A 23,310-nucleotide genomic window follows, 5' to 3' on the forward strand; every position below is an offset into this window, starting at 1 on the left:
ACCTTCAATGATTGCATTTATATGCAAAAAATTGGAATAGATTGCCAATAATTTTCTTAACAATGCATACAAACCAAATTGTTTACTGGGTAAATATCTGTAAATGCTAAATGACAAGTGGTGCTCTTCAGAAAACAACTTAGAAATTTCAATTTCAAATCCCAATCAGACAAGGTACTACACTTACCTCAACCTCGGCCTGTTGTCTGGCAAGAGTAATGTTGAATACATCGAGAGTCTTCTCGAATTCCTACAAAAGTGAGAAGAGATGATCTTATTCATTTTTGTTTTTACAAATATGAATAAACAAAGTAAAGAATCAGATTGATGAATTTACATACAATACAGAAACCCTAAATTTAACAAGCATTTACAATGCAACGGTCTCGGCATTGCAAAAGTTAGAGCTATTAGCATTGTAAATGAACGCAAGTTTAAGGTCTTGACATTGTAAATGACAAGGTCTTTTATTTATGTTTTAAAAACCAAAACATAAATAAAAGTCATTGTCATTTACAATGCCAATAGCTCAAAGTCGCGTAATGTGTATGGCAAACTACAGTAGGCTCCTGACGAGTGCCCTTTCACTTAATTTTTTACAACTGAAAGCCCTGGCATTTTTTTTTTACAAATTAAGCACGGGTGGTGTCCGTGTCTGCATGGCAGTGGTGGTGTCCGTGTGTGCATGGGAGTGGTGGTGTCCGTGTGTGCATGGCAGTGGTGGTGTCTGTGTGTGCATGGCAGTGGTGGTGTCCGTGTGTGCACGGGAGTGGTGGTGTCCGTGTGTGCACGGGAGTGGTGGTGTCCGTGTGTGCATGGCAGTGGTGGTGTCTGTGTGTGCATGGCAGTGGTGGTGTCTGTGTGTGCATGGCAGTGGTGGTGTCCGTGTGTGCATGGCAGTGGTGGTGTCTGTGTGTGCATGGCAGTGGTGGTGTCTGTGTGTGCATGGCAGTGGTGGTGTCTGTGTGTGCATGGCAGTGGTTTGACCGTCGTGTCTTCGTTGCGCAGCTGTTTGTTATTGTGCCACTGCTAAATCCGACGGTTTCCGAGGCCTGTGATTAGTAATGGCAGATCCTGCCAGCACAGGGGGCCCCGGTGGGATTCCACGGGGTCTGTGCATTAAGTATATGGTCATATCATCTATCAAACAGATTTTATACGGTTTACACAAGCCACACAACTAGACCTATTTATAATGCGGCGGCTGCCGGCTGGATAAAGTATTGCACTATTGCTGTGAGCACACCAAACTTATATCTCCACATCACCGACATAAGCGGCTTCATTTTAATTTCTTTCAAAGGGCAAAGTCACCCCCACCACGATCGCCAAAATAGACCCTGACAGATCCTCCAACTTTCCGAAACGTAACCCACCTGATGCTGACTTTGCTCACCTCACATGGTCCTGCCCACATATTAGTCAATATTGGAGCACTATATTCGAACACCTCTCACTGATGATTGACATTGCACTCCTCCCTGACCCCTTCCTAACGCTCTTTAGGCTCTGTGGCAAACATTCCAAAATTGGTGCGTAGACACGGGCCATTGCACTATTACTCGCTAAATGGGAGATAGTGCTACATTGGAGTAACAACATCAGCCCGACAGTTTAGGCTTGGATAACAAGCTTAGTCACTTGCATTTCTATGAGCAAAATCTATTCTACACTCCAGCCTCCCACCTCCAGACCTAAGGATATCTGGCAGTCACTGCGGGACTCCCTTCTAGCACAGGACAACAACACCACCGTAAATACATGCGAGCCTCACAACAACATGAAATGCTTGCAGAACTCCAACGATAATGCTGTACTGTTATCTATCTGTAACCACAGCTGAAATGCAGGACAGAATGCTGTTTCTGTACTATACAACATTGAATGCTCATCTTCCACTGATAACACTATTTAATGTGCCTTAACCCATTTAATGGTACTTTTTTGTATATAATTATTTTGAAAATTATATAAAGTCTTTTTTTTTTAAGAGTTAAAGCATAACAATGGTTATGAATTAAACCCCAAAAAACAATGAAATTCACAAGTTATGGTTAAGAGTTGTAGCTTTTGACTTCTGCCGATACTCTGATGACAGATTATAATTTTGACAGTGTCCGAACTGAAAATAATGAGTGTGTTATGAGCCTCGTGTCCACACTCTGCATGTAGGCAGGAAGCTGAATCTCTTCATGTCGTATAGAAAGGCAGAGCTCTGTGACAAATGTTAGCAAAATAAAGGTATGCTCTCTCCTGTTGGAGAAGAGTGAGCAGAGAGTCGAAAGAGAGAAATATAAAACATTGAAAATAAGGCAACGCTGCTACTACAAAAAAAAGCTCACACGCCGCGCGCTGGTATGCAGACTCCCCCTGCATTCCAGCAGGCGCGTGTCGCGATCCGGGCTGCATTAGCACTGTGGAGACAAGACCTGGCCGCGCGCACAACGTTATCCTATGGGGAAACGCTGCGCGCGGCCAGGTCTTGTCTCACTTCGGCGTCTCAGACTGCTGAGACGCCGACAATAGTTCTCGGCGAGAACGCGCTTTCAGCGCGTTACTAGCCGAGCCCTAAAAAGTACTTACTGCCACATAGTACGCTTAGGCAATTCGCAAGCTGCAAGGTAAAATATTTTACTACTTATTTTTATAGTACTTCTCGTATGCTAGTAATACTAACTTCATGGTCAGGAATGGCAAGTGATGCTTTATGCACCACAAACTGTTCCAGCAGCTTTAATTATCACATGATATATTTCAAGTTGATTGTTATAATTTGTGTATTACACTCGGACCGTTTACTAAACACAAAAACACTCAAATCATTACTGTTCGAACTTCTACAAAGTTCATGCAAAAAACAGTATCCGCTTGGTACTTTTCAATTTCCTCAAATTTGTTTAAATGATTACGAATCCATATTAAGCTGTAAAATTCAGCAAAGTCAATGATGACTATATGGGACAATTTAAGAAACATGAGCATGAGTCATAACATTTAAGAAAGTACTTTTCCACGATTCAAAAATCCATTTTCCAACACTCCTTTGAAAAGTTTGGTGCATTCTCTTACCTCATTTCTACACTGCTCCTTCCTCTGGAATATTCATGTCTGAAAGCCTAACCAAGCATGCTAGACTGGCAACATTTCTACTGTCCTTCATAGGCTTTTGGGAGGGAAAAGGTCTAAATCCCAATTCTGTGAATCAGTACTGGGGAATTCTGACCAGATTGGTAATTTACAACGGACATAAGGTCAGTCAATCACGTACATCACATTTCACTCCACAGAACTACATTAGAGAAAACAACAAGCATTTGCAATGCAATAGGTCTCGCATTTACACACGTTTAAGCTATTGTCATTGTAAATGACAATGCCTTTTATTTATGTTTTAAAAACCAAAATATAAATAAAAGGCATGGCCATTTACAATGCCAATAGCTCAAACTTGCGTAAATGCGAGACCTATTGCATTGCAAATGCTTGTTCCCCAAGCAGGCTGGTAATGCAGAGAGACATGCCCTGAAGGTCCCAGCAGGATAACAGCCTGCCATGAGCAGGCTCAAAAGTGTGATGCTATTGAATCGAGCACACCGTCTACTCACTAATAGAGGCCTAGATGTCTATTGACAATTTAATGACAAAAAGTCTGTCTATCTTGGAATTATTTATTTAAAATGTTTCTTGTTGTTTGTCCAATGGTGGCTCGAGTTCCTACTTAATAATTTATATTGGCCTTTGGGATTATTCAGCCGTTTTACTATCAAAATGCCACCTTGACGCTTCCAGTTTTATTTGTATGGGGAGTGTGTGCGCATAGGGGTGTTAATGGACAGAGGAGCTATACAGACATCTGTGTTGGGATACAGCAGCGCGCATAGAGGCCATGTGCAATGCTTGCTTGTATGTATAGGGGTATTTGCAGAGTTCTGTTGGGGGCAGAGGGCACGTGCAGCAGATATTTTGTATGAGGTTGGCACGTGCATGGGGTATGTTATGCAGATGGTATGAGCATGGAGGACAGTGGTAGAGAGATACGTTTGTGTCTAAGGCACGTGAAAAGAAGTGTGTTGGTTTACACCTACCATGTGCATGTGTTGTTTTTTTTACAGATACAATGTGCAGGGAACTAACACAAGCGATAGAGACATACTTTCCCCTAATCTCTAGTTTGGTATTAAAAATAGCCATTATGGGGTGCCATGCCCTCTCAGGCACATGTGCACTGGTTGCACTATTGATAGGGAGGCCCCTGAGCACCATTGATAGGGAGGCCCCTGAGCATGCGCACAGGGTCTAGTTGTTGCTGTTCAATGGGCATGGGGCATGCGACTGTGCTGTTTCGGACACTGAAGGGAAATTCGCTGAGACATGTTTTGCACAGTGGTATCGTACAGATGGAGTGGAGCCAGTTGTCTTGGTGTGGGGCCTGGAGGCAGTGCTTACATTCAGCTAAATGTGTGTACAGAGAGCACTTGCAACAAGTTGTGTTGATGTACTTCATCTTGTGCAGAGGGTTTTAGAACAAGGCCCAAACATTGCCGTAGTTAATACCACTTCAGAGCGGTAATGGTATTGACCCAGGACATTATTTGTGTCCCGTTATACCTCCACGCTGGTAATGAGGCTGTATTATGACAGTTCTAAAAACTGTATAATATTTTTACTCCATATTTCGGGGCCACTAACCTTCAAATGAAGCTGTGAGTGGCCTTTCTAAATCAGCCAATCTGAACATATGTTTGTAGCGTCAAGGAAGTGATGGGCTATGTGCTTCCGTGCTGTTTTGATACAGGGTGCCTGAAACATGTCGTCTCTGTAGCCAGGACTGAATAACTGAGTGAAAATTGCACATAACCCATCTCCGAGTTTTAAACCTTCAAGCTGTCCGTGGGACGTAACCAAACAACATTAAGGAAAGGCGTTCACACCTCGCGGTTCCCATTGCATTAATCTTTGCACAGAACATGTTTTGGAGTCCGATCGCGCCTTTTCATTTAATCCAGCAGCACCACGGTAAGGGTAGTTTATCAAAGGTCTGTCTAGAAAAATATTATACAGACAAGATTGCATTAATTTCCCCGAGAAAACACCAGCTACGTTAAGGATAAATCTGCCCTTACATACATGATTTGCTGCCAGTGTTGAGCGTCTGAAAACCCAGCGCTCAAATACTGTGCTCTTGGGCTACTAGATATTTCAGATTCCCATAAGCCACATGCACCTACGTTGCAAGCTTTCAAATTTCACATTTGTGCTGTTTATCAGGAATTTCCATTCTCTTTAACAACATCAAAGGCATCATGCGCCCAGTTACTCACATTTTACAGGAGCAAGCCAGCAACCTTGTCGCCCCTGTAGGCTCTGTGTTTCTGACAAATTTGGAATTCGACAATCCACTGCTAACGCATGCGCAGTACCTGCAGCTCGTGCCCAGTGGCAGCGCGTGCGGCCGGTGCAAGCAGCGCATGTACCCTTTCGGGGCTCCCGTGGTGAAGAGCGAGCCCTGGCGCCAGAGAGGAAGTACGGGAGCTTAAGTCCCGGGTCCCAGGAGGGGCCCGGGTGAAGAGCGGCAGATAGCAGTGGGATCCCATGACTGAGGAGAGAGCCCCGCATTGTGCTGGCAGAGGTACAGAGGCGCTGGAGTGCTCCGGAAGCGCACCGCAGCTAGCTGCTGTTGAGGAGGCGTTCCCCCCGTAGACCGGGTGAGTGGGGGATTCTCCGTTTATTTGCATTTCTGCAGGGGGTGGCTGAGCTCCTCGATGAGGGGGTGCACGACTGAGCGGGCAATAAGTGGCTGTGCCGATGAAGCATGCGCATAAAAAAAAGAGAAAGTGAAGCTGCATGCTGGCTTGAGAAGACGGAAGGCGGACAGGAGATGTTCACACATGGACTGTACATGCGCGTCCACATTCCAGTCCATCCTGCGCGTGCCCATCTCCTGTCTCCCTTGGCAGGCAATTCAGCGACAATAGATCTCGCTGTCGACAGCGCTGTCGCGCTGCTTCGCCAGGCGAGACCTAAAAATTGGTTTCCAGTTAGACAGCATGTTAACCAAAAATAGTTTTGTGTGGTTTCTTGGACTCTTAGGAATAAGTATATTTTCTATCAATGATTGGTAACCTTGCTACTGAAAACAGACAAAATGTGTTGGGAGGAATGCTTGCAAATAGTATTTACCTTGGCAATTAATCTGGGAAGCATTCCTTCCCATCATTTATCCCTTTGTCCGCCATATGAAAATTATTCTGACCCTTCTTCTCACAGAAGTAGTCTACATCAAAAAGTCAGAAGAAGCCTCCTCCAGAAGAAAGCACAGACCAGACTCTTTTCAGGCCTTGTAAGGCCAAAACTGGCTTTCCTAACGCCAAATCTGGTCCCAGGGCCCAGTAAGGAGCATACCAAGAGAGCAGCCATCAAGGTTGCTTAATTGGCCTCCAAATGGCCCCACCTCCTGCTCTACATGCTTAGTGTTAGTATACATTTCTTTCCCCAAAAAATGTATATTGTAAGTGCTTCAGGACAAGATTGTAATTCATAAAAACTCATTGCTATAGACAGTATACCCAACGTAAATCTATAATAGGGACACACTACAAATCCCTCTTATTTCAAGTGGGAGCAATTCATTCTTTAGTGGCGTACCAAATGTTATACTATTTTCCTGAAGAAGCAAAGGTATGCCTTGACTAGTCAATGGAGTCACCTGTCCACACCCACTGGCAAGTCAGCAATCTACATCGCATGAGGAAATTATTGGCGGTACCTGACCGCAGAGTGGTCCTTCCCTTGGCAACTTTAAGAAAGGATATCATTTTGTAGTGGTCCCCATTTGTTTTGAGTTTGGAAAAGATGGGAGAAACATTGAACATTTTCAGAAATCTGTTTGCTATTTTACAACACGTTTTAAATCATGTGCATTTGTTATATTTTCATAAAGTGCCATCAAATAAATTTAAATGCAATTTAACAGTGATGTCACTTTGTAGTTATGTGACAGCACACCACCACCATATCAGCATCACTCTGCACCACCTTAGTCTGCCCTCGGAATCTGGCATCTGTTAATTCTCCCCTAGTCTCTGTCCACGGCTCATGTTGTAATTCGGTACTCTTTCCCAACCTCCACCCTCCCGTTGCTTAGATCCCCTTAACCCCCCTTGCCCCCACAAGCAAAAAAAAAAAAAGAACTGTAACAAACAAGCATTAGAACAGGCAGGAAGAAGTTGCCAGCATTGCAAGGGCAAAACAACTAGAAGAGATGTTTTATGTTAATTCTTTTTTTAATAGTGTTGTTCAGTTGTACATCATGTTTTCTTGGTTATATATAAGGTAACCAATATGCTTCTAACACTTTTTATTATAAAAGTTCAACATATTGCACAGCAGCCTAAAGACATTGGCTATCTAATAGCTCTGGCTAAACACTTATAAGGTCTCAAAGGTGAGACCTATTGGATATGACAATGCTTGTTCACATTACTGCTGGCAACCATGCCTGGTGCACTGATGTAATGTTTGGCGCTAATCTTGCATATTGTGTCAACCTTTTCTGATGTGGAGACTATTACAACACTACAATATGAATTATATTAGTAGCTCGGGATGACTTTCATTGAAAAAGTGGCTTTTAGAAAAGAAAGGTCGTTCCCTGCTCTAGTAGAATTAGCCTTTTTGGCCAAGGCATCGCAATTTTTCTGCGATGAATGATCCATCTGGATAAGGTATGTTTCTGGACTGCCTTTTATTTATCAGCACCAGAGAACCAAACAAAAAGTTGGTCATCCGCTTGGTGCTCCTTAGGCCGTTCAATGTACAACCTAGGCGGCCTCCTAAGGTCCAACCTGTGAAGTCCTCTCCACTTCTTCACAAGAACGTAGGGGGAAGGGGGGTAAAAGAAAGGATTGTGATGGAGTGCGGCACATGGAAAGGCAACATTACTTTCTGAAGAAAGGATGCCCAAAGCTTGAGCACTAACTTGTCTGAAAAGAAGGTGGTAGTTGGTGGTTGCACAGACCGTGTCTTCAATTAGCTGACATTGACCACTGGAAGCAACTGCAAAGAGGAACACGTTTTTATGGCTAAGAAACCGCAAAGAACAGGTAGGCACAGGCTCAAAAAGTGTCCACATCAAGAAGTTAAGAACCAAATAAAAATCTCACTGAGGCATGACAAAGGGAGCGATGGGGAACATAAATGTAAGCCCTTTCAAAAATGCATTACAACTGGTGGCTTAAGCAAACAGAGCTGATCTGGCAAGCGCAGAAAGGCCGAAAGAACTGACAAATAATCTTTAATGGTGTCCATGTTGAGTCCTTTCCAGACCAAAGGCAGGACGAACAAGGGAACACAAGAACATCTGAAGGGTTAGCCTGTCATGGATCATCCTGACTGCCGTCACATCATACCACAAACTTTGCTTAATGTCCAAAATAGAATGATTTGTGGACAGGCAGTGAGCAACCAAGTTCACATACACTATTTCTTTAGGCAGACAGAATCTGTCAGATGGTTCTGTTCAATCTTCATGCTTAGAGGTGTAGGTTGTAAATGTTTGGGTGTAAAGCCCTGTCCTGTTGTTGGGAAAGCAAGTCACCCTGAGGAGGAGGAGCTGGGAAAAGACAGTCAGAACCAGGAGGTCCAGGGGCATTAACAGAGGCCCCTGCGGTGTGGGAGGGCATCCAGGGTTTCATGCATTGGAGTGGGCCCCTTCACCCTCTAAGCCATGCCATTGCATGCTTTGCAAAATACGTGCAATGGCATAATAAATAGTTAAGCACTTGGATAAGTTGCTCTGCTTTACCGAACACAGCCCAGCCGTGTAAGGGGTGGGGGCACAGCAGCTCAGGGGGCTACTATTGAGCCCAATCTGCAAGAGGGGGGCCCCATCATTTTGCAACTACTGAGGTCGGAGTACCAAAGCTATCCAAGAGCATCAGGAGGAGTTGAGCCCGGTCCCTAGTAACCTTCAGGGCCCAAGATAACAGCGGCAGTTGCAGGAACATGCAAAGCTGTCCGGAGTTCCACATTAGGCGAAAAGCATCTTCCAGGGAACCAGGATGCAAAACTCTAGAGTGCAAAAAGCTCAACAATGAGAGTTCTATGAGGTGGTGGAAAGATATACGCAAGGCATGTTCCAGAGGGCGAATATGGCCTGAACCATCTCTGCATACAGACACCACTTCTGTTCAGTTAGATGGTGATAGCTGAGCTTGTTTTCTTTTGCATTCAAGGGCCCTGCCAGATGACTGACATTCAAGGAAAACCCCTAAAACCCCTTCCGCCACCACAGCCTAAAAACATTATGGCACAGCGCATATGACCCTGCCCTATTTATTGGAGTCCCGAGACGCCTCATTGAACTTAAGTATGTTGGCTGAGAGGCCTCCCTAGTGTGAATCCCAATGAAGACGGAGGTTCCACTGCAGAGACTGCATGTGCAGGTGGGCATGGGGCACCAGCAAAATACATGAGATCAGAAGACAAAGAAGCCTCAGAAATCTCTGGGCATGGGGCACCAGCAAAATATATGAGATCAGAAGACAAAGAAGCCTCGGTAATCTCTGGACCAGAACTTATGACCGAATCTGAAACAGCAGGATCATATGCTGAATTTTTCAAATTCTCTGTAGGAAGCAGAAAGGCCTTGAACGCCCAGAAACAGCTAATATAAGTAGAATCTTCTGCATTAGCTAAAGATGGAATTTCAGGAGGGGTGGAGCTAGCCGAGCCACGAGATGGCAGCGCTTTGAGTGAGCTCCTCCGGGATGCCCTATTCATAATGTTTATCCTGCACTATAAATAGTGAACTTTCCTACCAGAGGTGTTGATATGAATCTCCCACCACAGCGTCTTCGGAATTCAGAACTTCCAGAATGATCTGGTGCCCCGAACTAGTGAAAATAGCAGAGATAACCTGTGAGGCCTTCAGCACAGTGACGTTGATCAAGCACGGTCTCGAGCACAGGAGCAGGCCGGGACGCACGGCACGGCACGTCGTTCGGGTGGCAGAAAACCCCGGGTCCGGGTCCGGAGTGCGGGTCAAGGATCGACCAGAGTGTCGAGTCGCCACGGGGCGCCATCAAGCCACCTCCCCCCTCCACCAAACTGGGGTACCCGCACTGACAACACCTGTTGGGGTTTAGTTTGAGAGAGCCCCCCTCTGATCGAAGGACGCGGCACGAACCTCCTTTCAGAAGGAGGTAAGTGCTGTACTCCTTGAGCGTACCGCAAGGCCCGGGGTGGAGATAGGGCCTCGGGTGCATCTCCTTCGGGGATCTGCGCTGCCCTCCGGGAATATCGCGGGGCCCTGTGGATGGCGCGGCCGGGCCGGCAGGTAGGTCTGGAATTGACGGGAGAAGTCGATCCCTACAGATTTGGGGCGGGCCGGATGTTGTGACCCCCTGTGGTTTTAGACACGGTCCTCCAGGCTGGGGGAAAAGACCTGAAGTTACAAACTCAGTGACACAGGCGGGCCGCGAGGTGGTGAGTACATCTGATCACCCTCAGGACTACATACCCATCAGGGGGTTACCGCTCTAAATCCCAGCCGTATATAATACCGCAGGAATCTGACGCCGGGGTGCGGAACCTGGTAGGGGTCACAGGAGCTTCCCAGCTTCTGCTGCTTATCCAAGTTACACTGCAAAAGGCTCCAATCCGCTTCTTGCTGCAACGTCTGGAGGTGGCTGTGGGGGTGACAGTGGCGAACACGCAAGCCACAAGCGACATATAGTTACTTAGTGGGAGAGGTGCAATACTATTGGGCCTGGGAGGAGGATCCACGCTATTAAACCAGATCACAAAGCGGGCCTTGCCTTTGGCCGACGGGGTGCAGCTGCACATATAGAACACTCCAGAAGAGTGCTGGTAACCGCTGACCGCTTACTCCAGAGGGTAACATCCTTACAGTGCTGCCCATCTTCATACTCAGTGCTCACGTTGGGACACAGGCCCTGGAGCTATCATGGGCAAACCCAATAAAAATCAACCGAAAATAAACTTTGACAATCTACTGATGACCAACAAGCGCCTCAGCCTACAGCGACGTCCACCGGCGGGGTTACACACAACAATATCCAGTCGATGTTTCTCACAATACAAACTGCGTTGACTAACAGACGCCAAAATCGACTCCTTGACGCACAGAGTGGACCGAATGTCGGAGAGGCTAGATCACCAAACTGAGATGATTGACATGGCGGAACGGCAAATCTCAGAGGTAGAAGATGCCAATACCCAAGTTACTACCAAACAAACTAAGATGGACAAACATCTGTTAGCGTTGACAGCTAAAGCTGAGGATTTAGAAGCGAGGTCCAGAAGAAGCAACATCCGCTTAATGGGCATAGCGGAAACTACAAATACAGGACCCATGGAGAAATGTGTGGAACGACTGCTAATCACACTGCTCGGCAGGGATATCTTCTCGAACGTCTTCATAACAGAAAGAGCGCACAGATCTCTAGCTCCCAAGCCTCCACTTGGCACCATAATAGCTAAACTTCTAAATTATAGGGACAGAGATGCGGCGCTGCGTAAGGCTCGCAAATTGGGCACCTTGCGACATGAGGGCATGGAAATAGCCCTGTATCCAGACTTCACACAATCTGTCCAAGAGGCGAGGAAGAAATTTGGACCGGCCAAACAGAAACTTCTAGAGTTACAAATTCCCTACGCTATGCTGTATCCTGCCAGACTCAAAATCACCGACAAGGGAGCCACAAAAATCTATAATGAACCTAAGGATGTCATGAAATACTTGCAACTGAGCAAACCCCAAGGAATACGCAGAAGATCACCAAGAGACAGATTGCCTGACCGGGAAACTATGTCAGATGTGGAGTGACAGCACTCGGCTAGATCATGGTAGACCAATGTATTGCTGGGAGGAACATTCTTACTCTGCCAATTTTTGACGAGTGATCTGGCAGTGAATACAATGCGGGTATTCGGTCACCCTGTGGGCAGAGTGAACTGCGTGGCTACCCCCGCTACTATCAAGCAGAGACATTTAAGTTGGACTGAGGCCACAAAGTGAATACGTCAAACAGATAAGTAAAAATAGAAATATCAACACCATACCATTTGGCACAGATTTACATACTGGGGAGCTGTAGACGGCTCTCACTTTGATAGTTTGGTTATAGTTATTGTAACTGTGCATTGCAATGTAGTAGTGTTCGCTGCAAAGGTGCATATATATGTTGTTAAATGCGCCCCCCTCGATAGATCTTATGAAGGGCTGAGGACTCGGCAGCTAGCTTCCGCTCACTTGTGTGCACCACACCTGTTAAAACGTTTTATTTCTTTGTTGTTGTATCAGGGCGGTGGGGGGATAGGGACATGGTTTACTTGCAAGGGTTTGTCTTTGCTGACGTGGGCACAGCGGAGTGGGAGGGGGTGGGTATGGGGGGAAATGAGAAAATCGCCTGGCAGCTACGAATGTATAGATCATTTTTTGTGTACTGTACTTGCAAGAGGGCTCATTTACCAGTGCCACTCTTCTTTCCTTTATATACCACATGGCGACTGACCTGAGACATGTTCGCACACTGACCTTTATGACCTGTAACGTAAGGGGACTCCAAAACCCACAGAAAATCCGGAAAGTGCTAGCCTACTTGGACAGGCACAAAGTAGACGTCGCCTGCCTCCAAGAAACACACCTTCCACCCCATCGAGAGTGTAGAGTTGGACATAGATGGGCAACGTTTCGTGTAGCATCCTCTTCCTCAAACTATGCCAGGGGGTGCTGATTCTGATAAAACGCAACACACCTTTTATCACCTATTAATACGATCACAGATGACCAAGGTAGATATATTATACAAGGCGGCTTTGGGGGCACTGTTCTTACGATAGTAGCGGTATAGGGTCCGAATGTAGATTAATTCAACCTTTTATGATCGCATCTGGGCCATACTTCGGGACTCCCAATCCACGACTATTCTATGGGGAGAACTTTAATACCTGTCTGGATCCGACACTGGACAGATCATTAGGCATCGACAAACACGGCAGACGGTCGGCCAGATCGCTGAGGGAGGGCATGGAAGACTGGTCCATGATAGATATCTGGAGGTTGAGGCACCCAGGGCGCAAAGAAGGCACCTGTACCTCAGCGACGCATAATTCCTGGTCCAGATTGGATTACTGGCTGACCACACACGAAATTAGTACCTGGACCAACTCAGTGGAACACTTACCTAAAACGTTGTCAGATCATTCCCCCGTGTGCTTGGAGCTTGCCATGCCCACTAATACCCCTAGACAGTTCACATGGAGACTCCAACACTCTGCACTGCAAGATCAAGTATTTCGTAGCGAATTGCATCAAGCGATTTCAAGTGAAATTTCTTTCAGCTCAACACTGGCTCTGTAAAAAGTTCAAGAACGCTTTGGGAGGCATTCAAAGTAACTATATGGGGACACTGCATTAGTAAGCATGCGGGAATACTTAAGGATATACAGCAGCAACTAGACATGGACGAAAGGGAAATTCGGAACTTAGAGGCTGAATACACTGCCACATTAGACACCACACTTCTGGCGAATATTAGACGCAAAGTAGACACATTCCATGAGTATGCCGACACTGAGATCAAATATTTATCACGGAAATGCAAAGCTAGGAACTTTGGTGAAGGGGGGCGACCAGGTAGAGCATTATCGCACAAAATTAGACCCACTCACATGACAGCACATATAACACAACTCACGAATAAACAGGATCTGCCAATGTACGACACTCCCTCTATCCTGGATAGCTTTATGTCTTATTACTCCAATCTATATACCAAGCGGTCCACAACTTCTCAGCCAGAAATACACGATTATTTAGATAATATTGGCTTAGCATGGCTCTCGGAAACACATCGGGAATACTTCGGCCACCATATAACAGGAGATGAATTTAAGGAAGCGATCAATTCGCTGCCAAACAACAAGGCACCTGGCCTAGATGGCCTGCCGGGTGAATTTTACAAAGAATTCAGAGACCTCCTGGTGCCTCCCCTGGCTGAGATGTACGAGGAAGCGTATGAGGAAGGCATCCTTCCATTGTCACTAAGTGAGGCCCTTTTAATAGCTCTTCCCAAGCCTGGTAAAGACCCGAAACAATGCGACTCGTACCGCCCTTTATCACTTATAAACATTGATGCCAATATCTTAGCCAAGATAATAGCGAATAGAATACAACCCCTACTGGGCTCCCTGGTCCTGCCAGACCAAGCTGGCTTCATCCCCTCTAGATCCACGACACAAAACATACGCACCATATTTGCAATGTATCATAGCTTAAACCCAGAACTGCCTGCAGCAGCCACCCTCCTGGATGCGGCGAAAGCCCTTGATTCAGTGGAGTGGGAGTTTATGTTTACAGTCCTGTCCAGAATGGGGTTCCCACCATCTTTCCTAAAATGAATCTCCCTGCTGTACACTGAACCCAGAGCCAGAATACAAATAAATGGCATCACTTTGCAACATATAGAGATAAGCCGTGGGACACGACAGGGATGCCCTTTGTCTCCTATCCTATTTGCGCTCACGTTGGAATCACTAGCCTGTAAAATCAGACAAAAGCACCCAGGAGCAGCCCTACAATTTAATCTTCGCCCTGTCGCAATTTCTCTATATGCAGACGACATGGTGATATACACCAGATATCTGGATACCAATTTAAATCCGCTCATAAGAGAATATATTAGATTTGAAAAATACTCCAGGCTTAATATAAATTGGGAGAAGTCAGTAGAAATTCCATTGACATTAGTGACCCAACAGCCCACTTTAAACTATCCATTACAATGGCACACTGAGCCGGTAAAATATCTCGGAATCTGGGTCCATCGTGACCCAGACATAGTGATCGGGGAAAATTACGGTAAAGCCGTGATCAAACTGGAAGAACAGGTGGAAAAATGGATTAAACTTCCTCTATCATTGGTGGATAGAATAGCACTCCAGAAAATGATAGTCTTACCTAGATTTTTATACCTGTTATGGAATATTCCGATATGGCTCACACAGACATTTTTCTCTTGCCTCACATAGGCTGGGAAACAACTCAGAGTTAGCTGGAGGATATTAACCAAACCATATCATCAAGGAGGGTTTGGCACCCCAGACCTTCAATTATATTACTATTGTGCGCAAGCACACCACGCACACTTCTGAATACAACCCCACTCACATATCCCACATATTGCAGTGGAGAGCGATAGCGTTCTTCCAAAACGACTGACTAATTACTTGTCGTATTCCATTAAGTTTTACCCCATGGACACGATACACACAGTTAAATGCACGTCTAAAGCGTGGCACACTTTGGCATTTCGAGCACAAAAGCTCCCTTTATATACTCCGGCGCTCCCATTGGCAAACCACCTCAAACTCTCGGTCACACAGGAAAAGAAAATGCGAACGGCATTGGGTGATATGGGTTTCTTGACCATGGGCACGTTGTTTCCTCACAAAAAATTCATTCCGCAAAAAGACCCATCTCTATGTGCACATCAAATGCCATTAAACATGTTCGCGCACTTCAGGCTATGTTCAGCAGTCAAGGAATTGTACAAGTCGTTCCCGGAAGAACCCACACCGTTACATGCACTACAGATATTTTGACAGCACCTACGTGAACAAGTCTAGACACATGACTATATACTGCTTCTCAGAACGAACATACTCTAAGGTCTGATAGATCGCTCCAGAGGTGGGAGGAAATAACTGGTGAAACAATATCCGAAGAGGACTGGGGCTACAGTTGTGCTCAATTGCACTTACTTCAAATTGTAATTTACGGATCATACATTTTAAGTTTATCTCTCAGACATATTACACACAGGTCAAACTGCACCGATATGGCCCTAAAGCAGATGACAAATGTCTGTGCGGTACCACACCCCAGGCTGATTTTCTACACATGGCATGGGCATGCCGCAGTTTGCACACGTATTGGCAGGAAATCACAGATACACTATCGAATATGCTATCCGAGCACATTCCGAACACACCACTGGTATGCCTGCTGGGTATCCGAAAACTTAAATGAGCTAAAAGACTTAAGTTCCTAGCGGTAATGCTTTTACTCACCAAAAGGCGAATAGCTATGAAGTGGGGTAGCAAAAGACCACCTAGATTCAAAGACTGGATAACAGACATGATTTATTGTAAAGAAACCCTGGGGGCGTATGCGGAGGAATTGCCTCAGGCCTCCAGACCTAAGGACTTCTGGCAACGCAACCGATGACGGATTATCTGCAGCAGACACTAGACGACACTTGACTACAGGATACAGGGGTTAAAATAGACATGGGAGTGGGACATATGTAGACTTGGCAACGCTCAACACATTCAGTCCCAATGTAAATGACATAAGGTCATAGCCATGGTACGGGAGATTGAGCCGGGAGATCCTTTGGTTGTAATGTTTTTGAAATTAATAATGTATTGTATGCAGTGAATTGTATTATACGCTTAGTCTTTCTCTTCATCACTGTAAGTACAGGGCAATTATGACGAGTGTACAACAGACAACATATGTTTAATATACATTGATGCTGCTTGGTGGGAAAAACAAAAGATGGAATTTCAGTTCGCAGATGACGAAGCCCAGAGAAGAGAGTAGCAAGGTGGTCATCTGAAGGTGGTCTGCAACTGACAAACCAGCCTTCAACATCCATTAGCTAAGGCACAGGAATGTATGCAATCCCCTCTTCTGAAGTGGGGCCAAAAAATGCTCCTTCCCTACCACAAAGCACAGGGCCCACCAGTAGGACTGCAGGGCAGGCACATGAAATCACATGTCCTGCAGGTTCAAGAACGCAGTCCAATCCCCAAAATCTAAGACAAAGAGGATATGGGAATGAGTCTAAATCTTCTCTCTTACATGTTCTGCTGAGGTCTGAGTGAAAACAGGTGGAACTATAGAAGGGGTTCCCAGAAAGTGAAGGGTGCAACCATGACTAACAACCTACATGACCCGCTGGTCCAAGGAAAATGCACACCGATTGGGCAGGAAAAAAAATATTCTGGCCCCCTATTCGCAGCAGATGACTCACCTGGGACCGTGCTAGTACTGGGGGCCTATTGCTGAGATGGCTGCCTCTGGCAGTACGCTAGGCCCCAGGAGTAACTCTTGAATTTATGTTATTGCTGGTGAGACGAGTGGGCCGGAGAGAGCAGGCAGAAGGATAGGGCTGTGCTGCAGCTAACTCTTAATCTCTGTAAGGCTGAATCAACCCTGTCCTCAAACAGCTTGGAGACATCAAAGAGGCCACCCAAGAGGGACACCTGCACTTTCCAGGGGAAACCAGTGTTCACACCAAGGTATGACAATGAATCACAACAAGTGCTCAAAGCCTGATTTTAACAATCTGTTGTGTCTATCACGTTCCGCTAAATGTAATTGGTCGCATTCAGAGGTAAAAATGCACACGTAGTAAGGTCTCGTTAGTGTGTGAATATTTTGACCTTTAGAAGGTGACTAGGGAATACTTACTGGGTTCCTAGGTCTGAGTTTGTTAAACAAAATAAATCCAGGACAGTCACCCATCTCCCATATGTCATACCTCACCATTGCACATATTAAGTGTGCTATTCAGTTTGCTATGAAGCCAGAAATAAAGAGGTATCCCTTGGGCAGAGCTCAACTGAAAAAAAGCTTGCCCACGTTTAGGATCAATTAAGGAGGTATGGTTTAGGATCAATTAAGAAGGTATAAGGGCTCAGGATGATTAACCCTAGTCAGACACAAAAAGAGCAGTGAGACTTAAGTTGAGATGGTGACTAATAGTCTAGAAATACTTCAAAAAATAGGCAGCTGGGAAGACCATAAAGGAGTGCCGATGTCCAACCCTGGCTGAGCAAGACAAAAAAACATCCTTCAAGGCGTGCACCTGTATCAATGAATTTAAGCAATAAACAGAAATAGTCAAAGCAATGTAGCGACAATAGAAACTAAGAAACCATTTAATTCGGTCTTCCTTCTGCCAGACAAAAGCGCCTTCTTGTAATTACTTAAGTGATAAAATCCTTTCATACAGCTCCTTTTGTTCACTTACAATGCAGCCAATAAATGCACAGTGCACCTCTGTTATAGGTTTGAAGTCAAGCAGCATAAAAGTCTGACTGGAAAGAAATGCTTACCTCCAACTGCACTACATTATCAGGTGCAGGTTTCTTTGTCGTTATCTTGATTTTGTAAAGGTCTTTGTATTTCTTTACTTGTTGTCTATGTTTTCGAATGTGCTTCCAAGACCACATATGAAGGTTGGGCTTCACGTTAACTTCAAGAATGCCCTTAGTGACGTATTTCCACCTAACGTGTAGATAAACAAATTAAGCACAATATTGGTTAGGTTTGAATTTGCATCCAATCAAAGTAAATTAAATTGCATTAGTGCATTAAGCTTGTCCAAAAATAATCAGACAAAAATATCCATATCTATACAACGAATCTAGCCCAATATTAAGGATCATAAAAACATTTCTGTGAATGTAAAGTACTACATCTTGGAGCAGGACCTTTTGGGTTGCAATAAACACAGTCCAGCACATTTCGTGTGAGAATTTTGCTATCAAAGTTCTCACATGAAACTTTTATACCCCCTGGAATGGGAAATGGCATCATGCAATTTTCTCAAATTCATCACACCACTAAAGCACCAACTTAGATTCTTTTTATATGTTTTTACCAAAGGATGCCAATTGGTTGTACATGTGAGTGCTGCACATACTGCTGCTCCCTGCAGCCAGATGTACACATATGCACTGTGTTCTATTAATAAATTAAGGAGCATTAAGATATTCCGTGAATAGTGGGAGAGCAGAAAGGGCTTAACATGCGCAATGCTGTGTACGGCAACACCAATGACGTGCCCCGTAACAAGAGGGGCTAAGAGAAGGGAGAATAAACAGACACAAATGGCTGAACCTGTAGATCTGCAGTCAACACTTCCCAAATGTTCAATGCCTGTAGGGATCAAGACCTTGGCAAAGCCATAGACACATGTGCCCCCAACCCACTGCTGCTTAATATATCTAAAATGTGTTATCTTCTATAACTTTGTGTAATTCGCTTTGTACCTGATGAATAAAATATCCTGAAGCCAGAGTTTCTGGAAAACAGTACATAGACGGGACATGAAATGCTACAACGCAGAACATACCAGGTTCAGCAACATAACCAACCATGGGTTCAAAACTGCATCTGTATAGCAACTACTACCATTAGTATGGAACTGTAGCAGTTTTCCTAATCCTTCATTCCTACCCAAAGTGTTTTTGAAATTTCTTGTCAATCAGTCCATCTCATTATTGGTGTTATAAATGAACACTATACCACCGGCAGAGCAAAGTCCTCACACACAAGATATCAGAACAGGTCTTACATTGTATCTAGCCAGCCCTAGAGAGGTTAAGAAATCTGGTCAATTATTTATTAATAATAATAGCATAATAAGAACAGGTTGGTCCAAAGAGTCCACTCATAGATTAATTGTTTCGTCCATCATATTATGTTATAAGATTCTTTCCTATGGTGGGCAAAAGTTCATTCAACACGAGGAATGACAGCGACTGCAGCCTGGTTCAGAGACGCCCCTACATGCAAACTTTGCGTGTAGGAGGCTGGCTTAGTATATGGTGCACATGTATGTAAGTGTAGCAACCTGCACTAATCCAGACAACCCTTATTGTGATTTTAGTGGTCTTAGATAACCTTAGAAATCTCTTGAAGTGGCTGTGGAGAGCAGCATTCAGGCTTAGTCCAGAAGGCGTGTAAAGCAGCTTGCTCTACCAGTACTTAATGTTATGGTGTAGGGTAAGTGAAAATGAAACCACACAGTGTAGTTATAAAAATATGTATTTATTATAAAAACTCACTAACACATTGCAATATCTCCTACCCTGAGATATAACCACAATACACACAATACTTTGTTAATAGAACACGTACGTAAGTAGCACAAATACACCGTCGTCTCTAGGGGGAGACCAATCCATATACTAAAATAGTGGATTGCGAACCACAACTTAATTCAGGACTGGGCCCAGAAGATGTAGAAGAGTCGGGGACCCAAGGAACTAACCAAGGTAAATACCCACAAACCCCATGGAGGCTGTGTGCAGAGTGGGAACATGACTGCATGCTCAATACAAATCAGTGGGTAAGTCACGGTTTCAGTTTTAAAGAAGAAGGGCCCTTCCCAGCGGACCCTGAAGAAATCTCGTGGAAGATGGAAGGTTGGAGAGTCAACCCAGCCGTGGATACCCCATGAACCAGGATGCCTACACCAGGGAAGCCGGGTGCATAGGTGCGAAGTGACGTCAGAAACCGCTGTAGACCACAATGGATGGGCCTGGAGATAGGGTCAATTGATAGGGGATGAGGGCCCTTTTGGATACCACAATCCCTTTGATTAACCAGAGGACAATGGCAGAAGCCAGGGTCTGGGATACCTCACCAGACACTGGCTTGGTCTCTCCTCTCACTGTGGCAATGAAGCCCTTACAGATGTCCTGCTCGGGGCCTAGTCCAAGCCCTGCACAGTGGCTCCTGTGCACAGGATAATTACCCACCGCCATTGCCCCATTCTTGGGTACCCCAGTTTCTTCACCGATCTCCCCACCCATGAGCGCTTCTTGGTCCAAGTTTCTAGCTCACAAGCTAACCCTGCAGTGTTCCCTACCACTCTACCGGATAGGGAATCTAAAAGGCTGGATACCTTTGGCTGGAGGATGTTCTCTTCCCCAAGCCTAGCAATGCAGTTGGTGAACACTGTGTACCTACTGGGCCAATACACCCACACTGCTTGGGCTTCAGTTGCACAAGTGCAGCCCATGGTGTTGGAGGAGGGCTGTGCCATACACACCCAAGCTATTGCTGACAGGCGAAATGCAGCAAAGTTGGGCTGGACACGACTGACTTGCTAGGCAGAGCTATTGCGTCGTCGGTGGCACTCAGATGCCATGCCTGGTTGAGAAACATTGACTTTTCATGGGATGTACAGGCTTTAATCATGGACATGCCCTTTGATGTCTCTTTAGTTTTTTGCGAAAAGGAAGAGTCCGCGCTGGAGCTCATTAAAGACAGCCGGGTTATGGCCAGATCTTTGGGCCTATCCATAGTGCCCCACCAACCACTGTCTTCATTTTTCCCTTTCCGCGGCTATGGTAGGGGCTACCCACCACTTCCTTTTCCTCCCAGCCACCAAGGCCAACATTCTTCCCAGCCTTTTGTGGCCACAGAGGTGGCTTCCACAGATCAATTGAGACCAACAGCCAGAGGTTGGGCCAGTCTGCCACCCCCGGCAGCTGCAGCCTCCAAACTCCTTTTATTTGCTCTCATACCAAGCCCAATGGCAAGAGTACGCATAAATGGACAAATATCTGACCCCTTCCCGATATGACGAGGCACTAGGCAGGGCTAACCCCTGTCGCCCCTCCATTTTTGCCGTGATACTCGAGCCTCTGGCCTGCATCCTGCGTCAAAGATACGCGTCAGCAGCACTATGCTTTCATCAGCGTCCCCTGGCGGTATCAATGTATGCCGGCGACATGTCCTGTATGTTCGTGACCCCAACACACATCTTGAAAAGCTAATACGCTAATACATCCGCTTTGAATGGCACTCTGGGCTGAGTATAAACTGGGACAAGTCGATCGTACTTCCACTCACTGACCGCACAGCACGCATTGACCTGGGATATCCGCTGGAATGGGGAGGTGACTCGTGAAATATCTGGGAGTCTGGATCAATAGGGACCCACAGGAGGTTATTCGGTCCAACTATGGTGCAGCAATTACAAAGCTCGAGAGTCAGGTATCTCAATCGATTAAGCTGCCACTTTCCCTTGCGGATAGAATAACATCGATTAAAATGATTGTGCTACAAATGTTTTTATAATTATTTTTAAGTATCCCTATTAGGCTGACACAGCACTTCTTTGCTACACTTCGCACACTACTCATCACACTAGCCTGGCGGGGAAGAATAATACAATCTTTGAAAAAGGAGAAATTGACTCCGTGCAATGCACTGTGCATGCCTGGAGAGAACTGGGGAAAAGGGTGCAGAAACTCCCCCTTTATGCCCCGGCCCTGCCGCTTCTGCACAATGCCGCCCTGCCAGTGACGGCCGAGACTGGTTTGCTTAAGCACTTATGCAGAACAGGCCTCTGCACTATGGGTGATCTTTTTCCAGACGGGAAATTCATAGCTATTTCTAAATTGAGGGAGGATGGGCACGACACTGCGATGATGACCTTTATTTATGTAAATTCGAGGGTGGCTGTGAGAGCGCTATACCCCGGGTTCCCAGGGGAGACGCAGATGCTAGGCGCCATGCAAATTGATCTACACTACTCAGACTAGAGTTGAACTGGTTGCACGTCTCTATCATGCCTCACAGATAGACGAAGCTACAGGGGAAGACGGGCCTCTGGAGAAATGCAATGCTATCCTAGAAGAACCCATGACAATGGTGGACGGGCATGTTTGTTGTGGGTTAACGGGGAAGTTGACCGCTAATGGTAACCTTGGGATTATACATTTTAAATATCTACATCAGATGTATTATAGGCTAGCCCAACCACATAGATATGGTCTACGGGACTCCGACTGCTGTGCCCGCTGTAGTGCACCCGAGGCAGATTTTCAGCACCTAGCATGGGCATGTCCGAAGGTATACGAATTTTGGGGGCAAGTTACCCAGACCCTTACAGGTATGGTGGGGGAGCGAATAGAATGTATAACGTCAATGTGCCTGCTGGGAAAGGTTACACACCTCAAGGCTGCACACCGGCGGCTGGTGACGATTGCAATTGCTGCTGGCGAAGCGCAGACTATCAATTCATTGGGGAGGTAGGCCTGCACCGAATAAAAGATGTTGGCTGCAGGACATGATATACTGTAGAGATCTGACAGAGACTACTAGCCAGAGATTCCTTCACGTATAACCATCCCCAGACATGACCCGGAAACTTTTTTGCCACAGCAGCCCTGCGCGCCGGGGGGACGGCACCACGCGACTCCGCCCGACGCCCTCCGCGTCTGTGACGTCAGCGAGGAAACATAATTCCCACCCTGGCGCGCCTATGTCAGTTGTTTCTGTTTCCGCGTGCAACACGGATCCAGTTGAGCCCTGGGCTGTTTTCAAGCCTTCTATCCCTTTTTTCACGTTTGGAACAGTGTGCGAATGCCTTCAAGCTTCAAGACGTGTCCCTCTTGTGCACGTCCCATGTCGGCGACGGACCCTCCCCCAGTTTGCGTGTGGTGCCTGGGTAAAAAAGAGAGAGATGACCCGAC

General features: G+C 45.8%; 1 protein-coding gene across 2 annotated transcripts in view; it reads right to left on the reverse strand.

The window, feature by feature from the left end:
- VPS13A (vacuolar protein sorting 13 homolog A) overlaps positions 1-23,310 on the reverse strand; it is a 2,196,319-nt gene that overhangs the window by 1,829,337 nt on the left and 343,672 nt on the right. For both annotated transcript variants that reach the window (XM_078675860.1, XM_078675861.1), the window contains exons 13-14: positions 18,151-18,322; positions 188-250 (exon numbers count right to left, since the gene is read on the reverse strand). In XM_078675860.1, the coding sequence (XP_078531986.1) occupies positions 188-250; positions 18,151-18,322 (235 nt within the window). The remainder of the gene's footprint in view (positions 1-187; positions 251-18,150; positions 18,323-23,310) is intronic.

This window comes from Lissotriton helveticus, chromosome 2_1 (genome assembly GCF_964261635.1).
Source record: "Lissotriton helveticus chromosome 2_1, aLisHel1.1, whole genome shotgun sequence".
Classification (NCBI taxonomy): domain Eukaryota; kingdom Metazoa; phylum Chordata; class Amphibia; order Caudata; family Salamandridae; genus Lissotriton; species Lissotriton helveticus.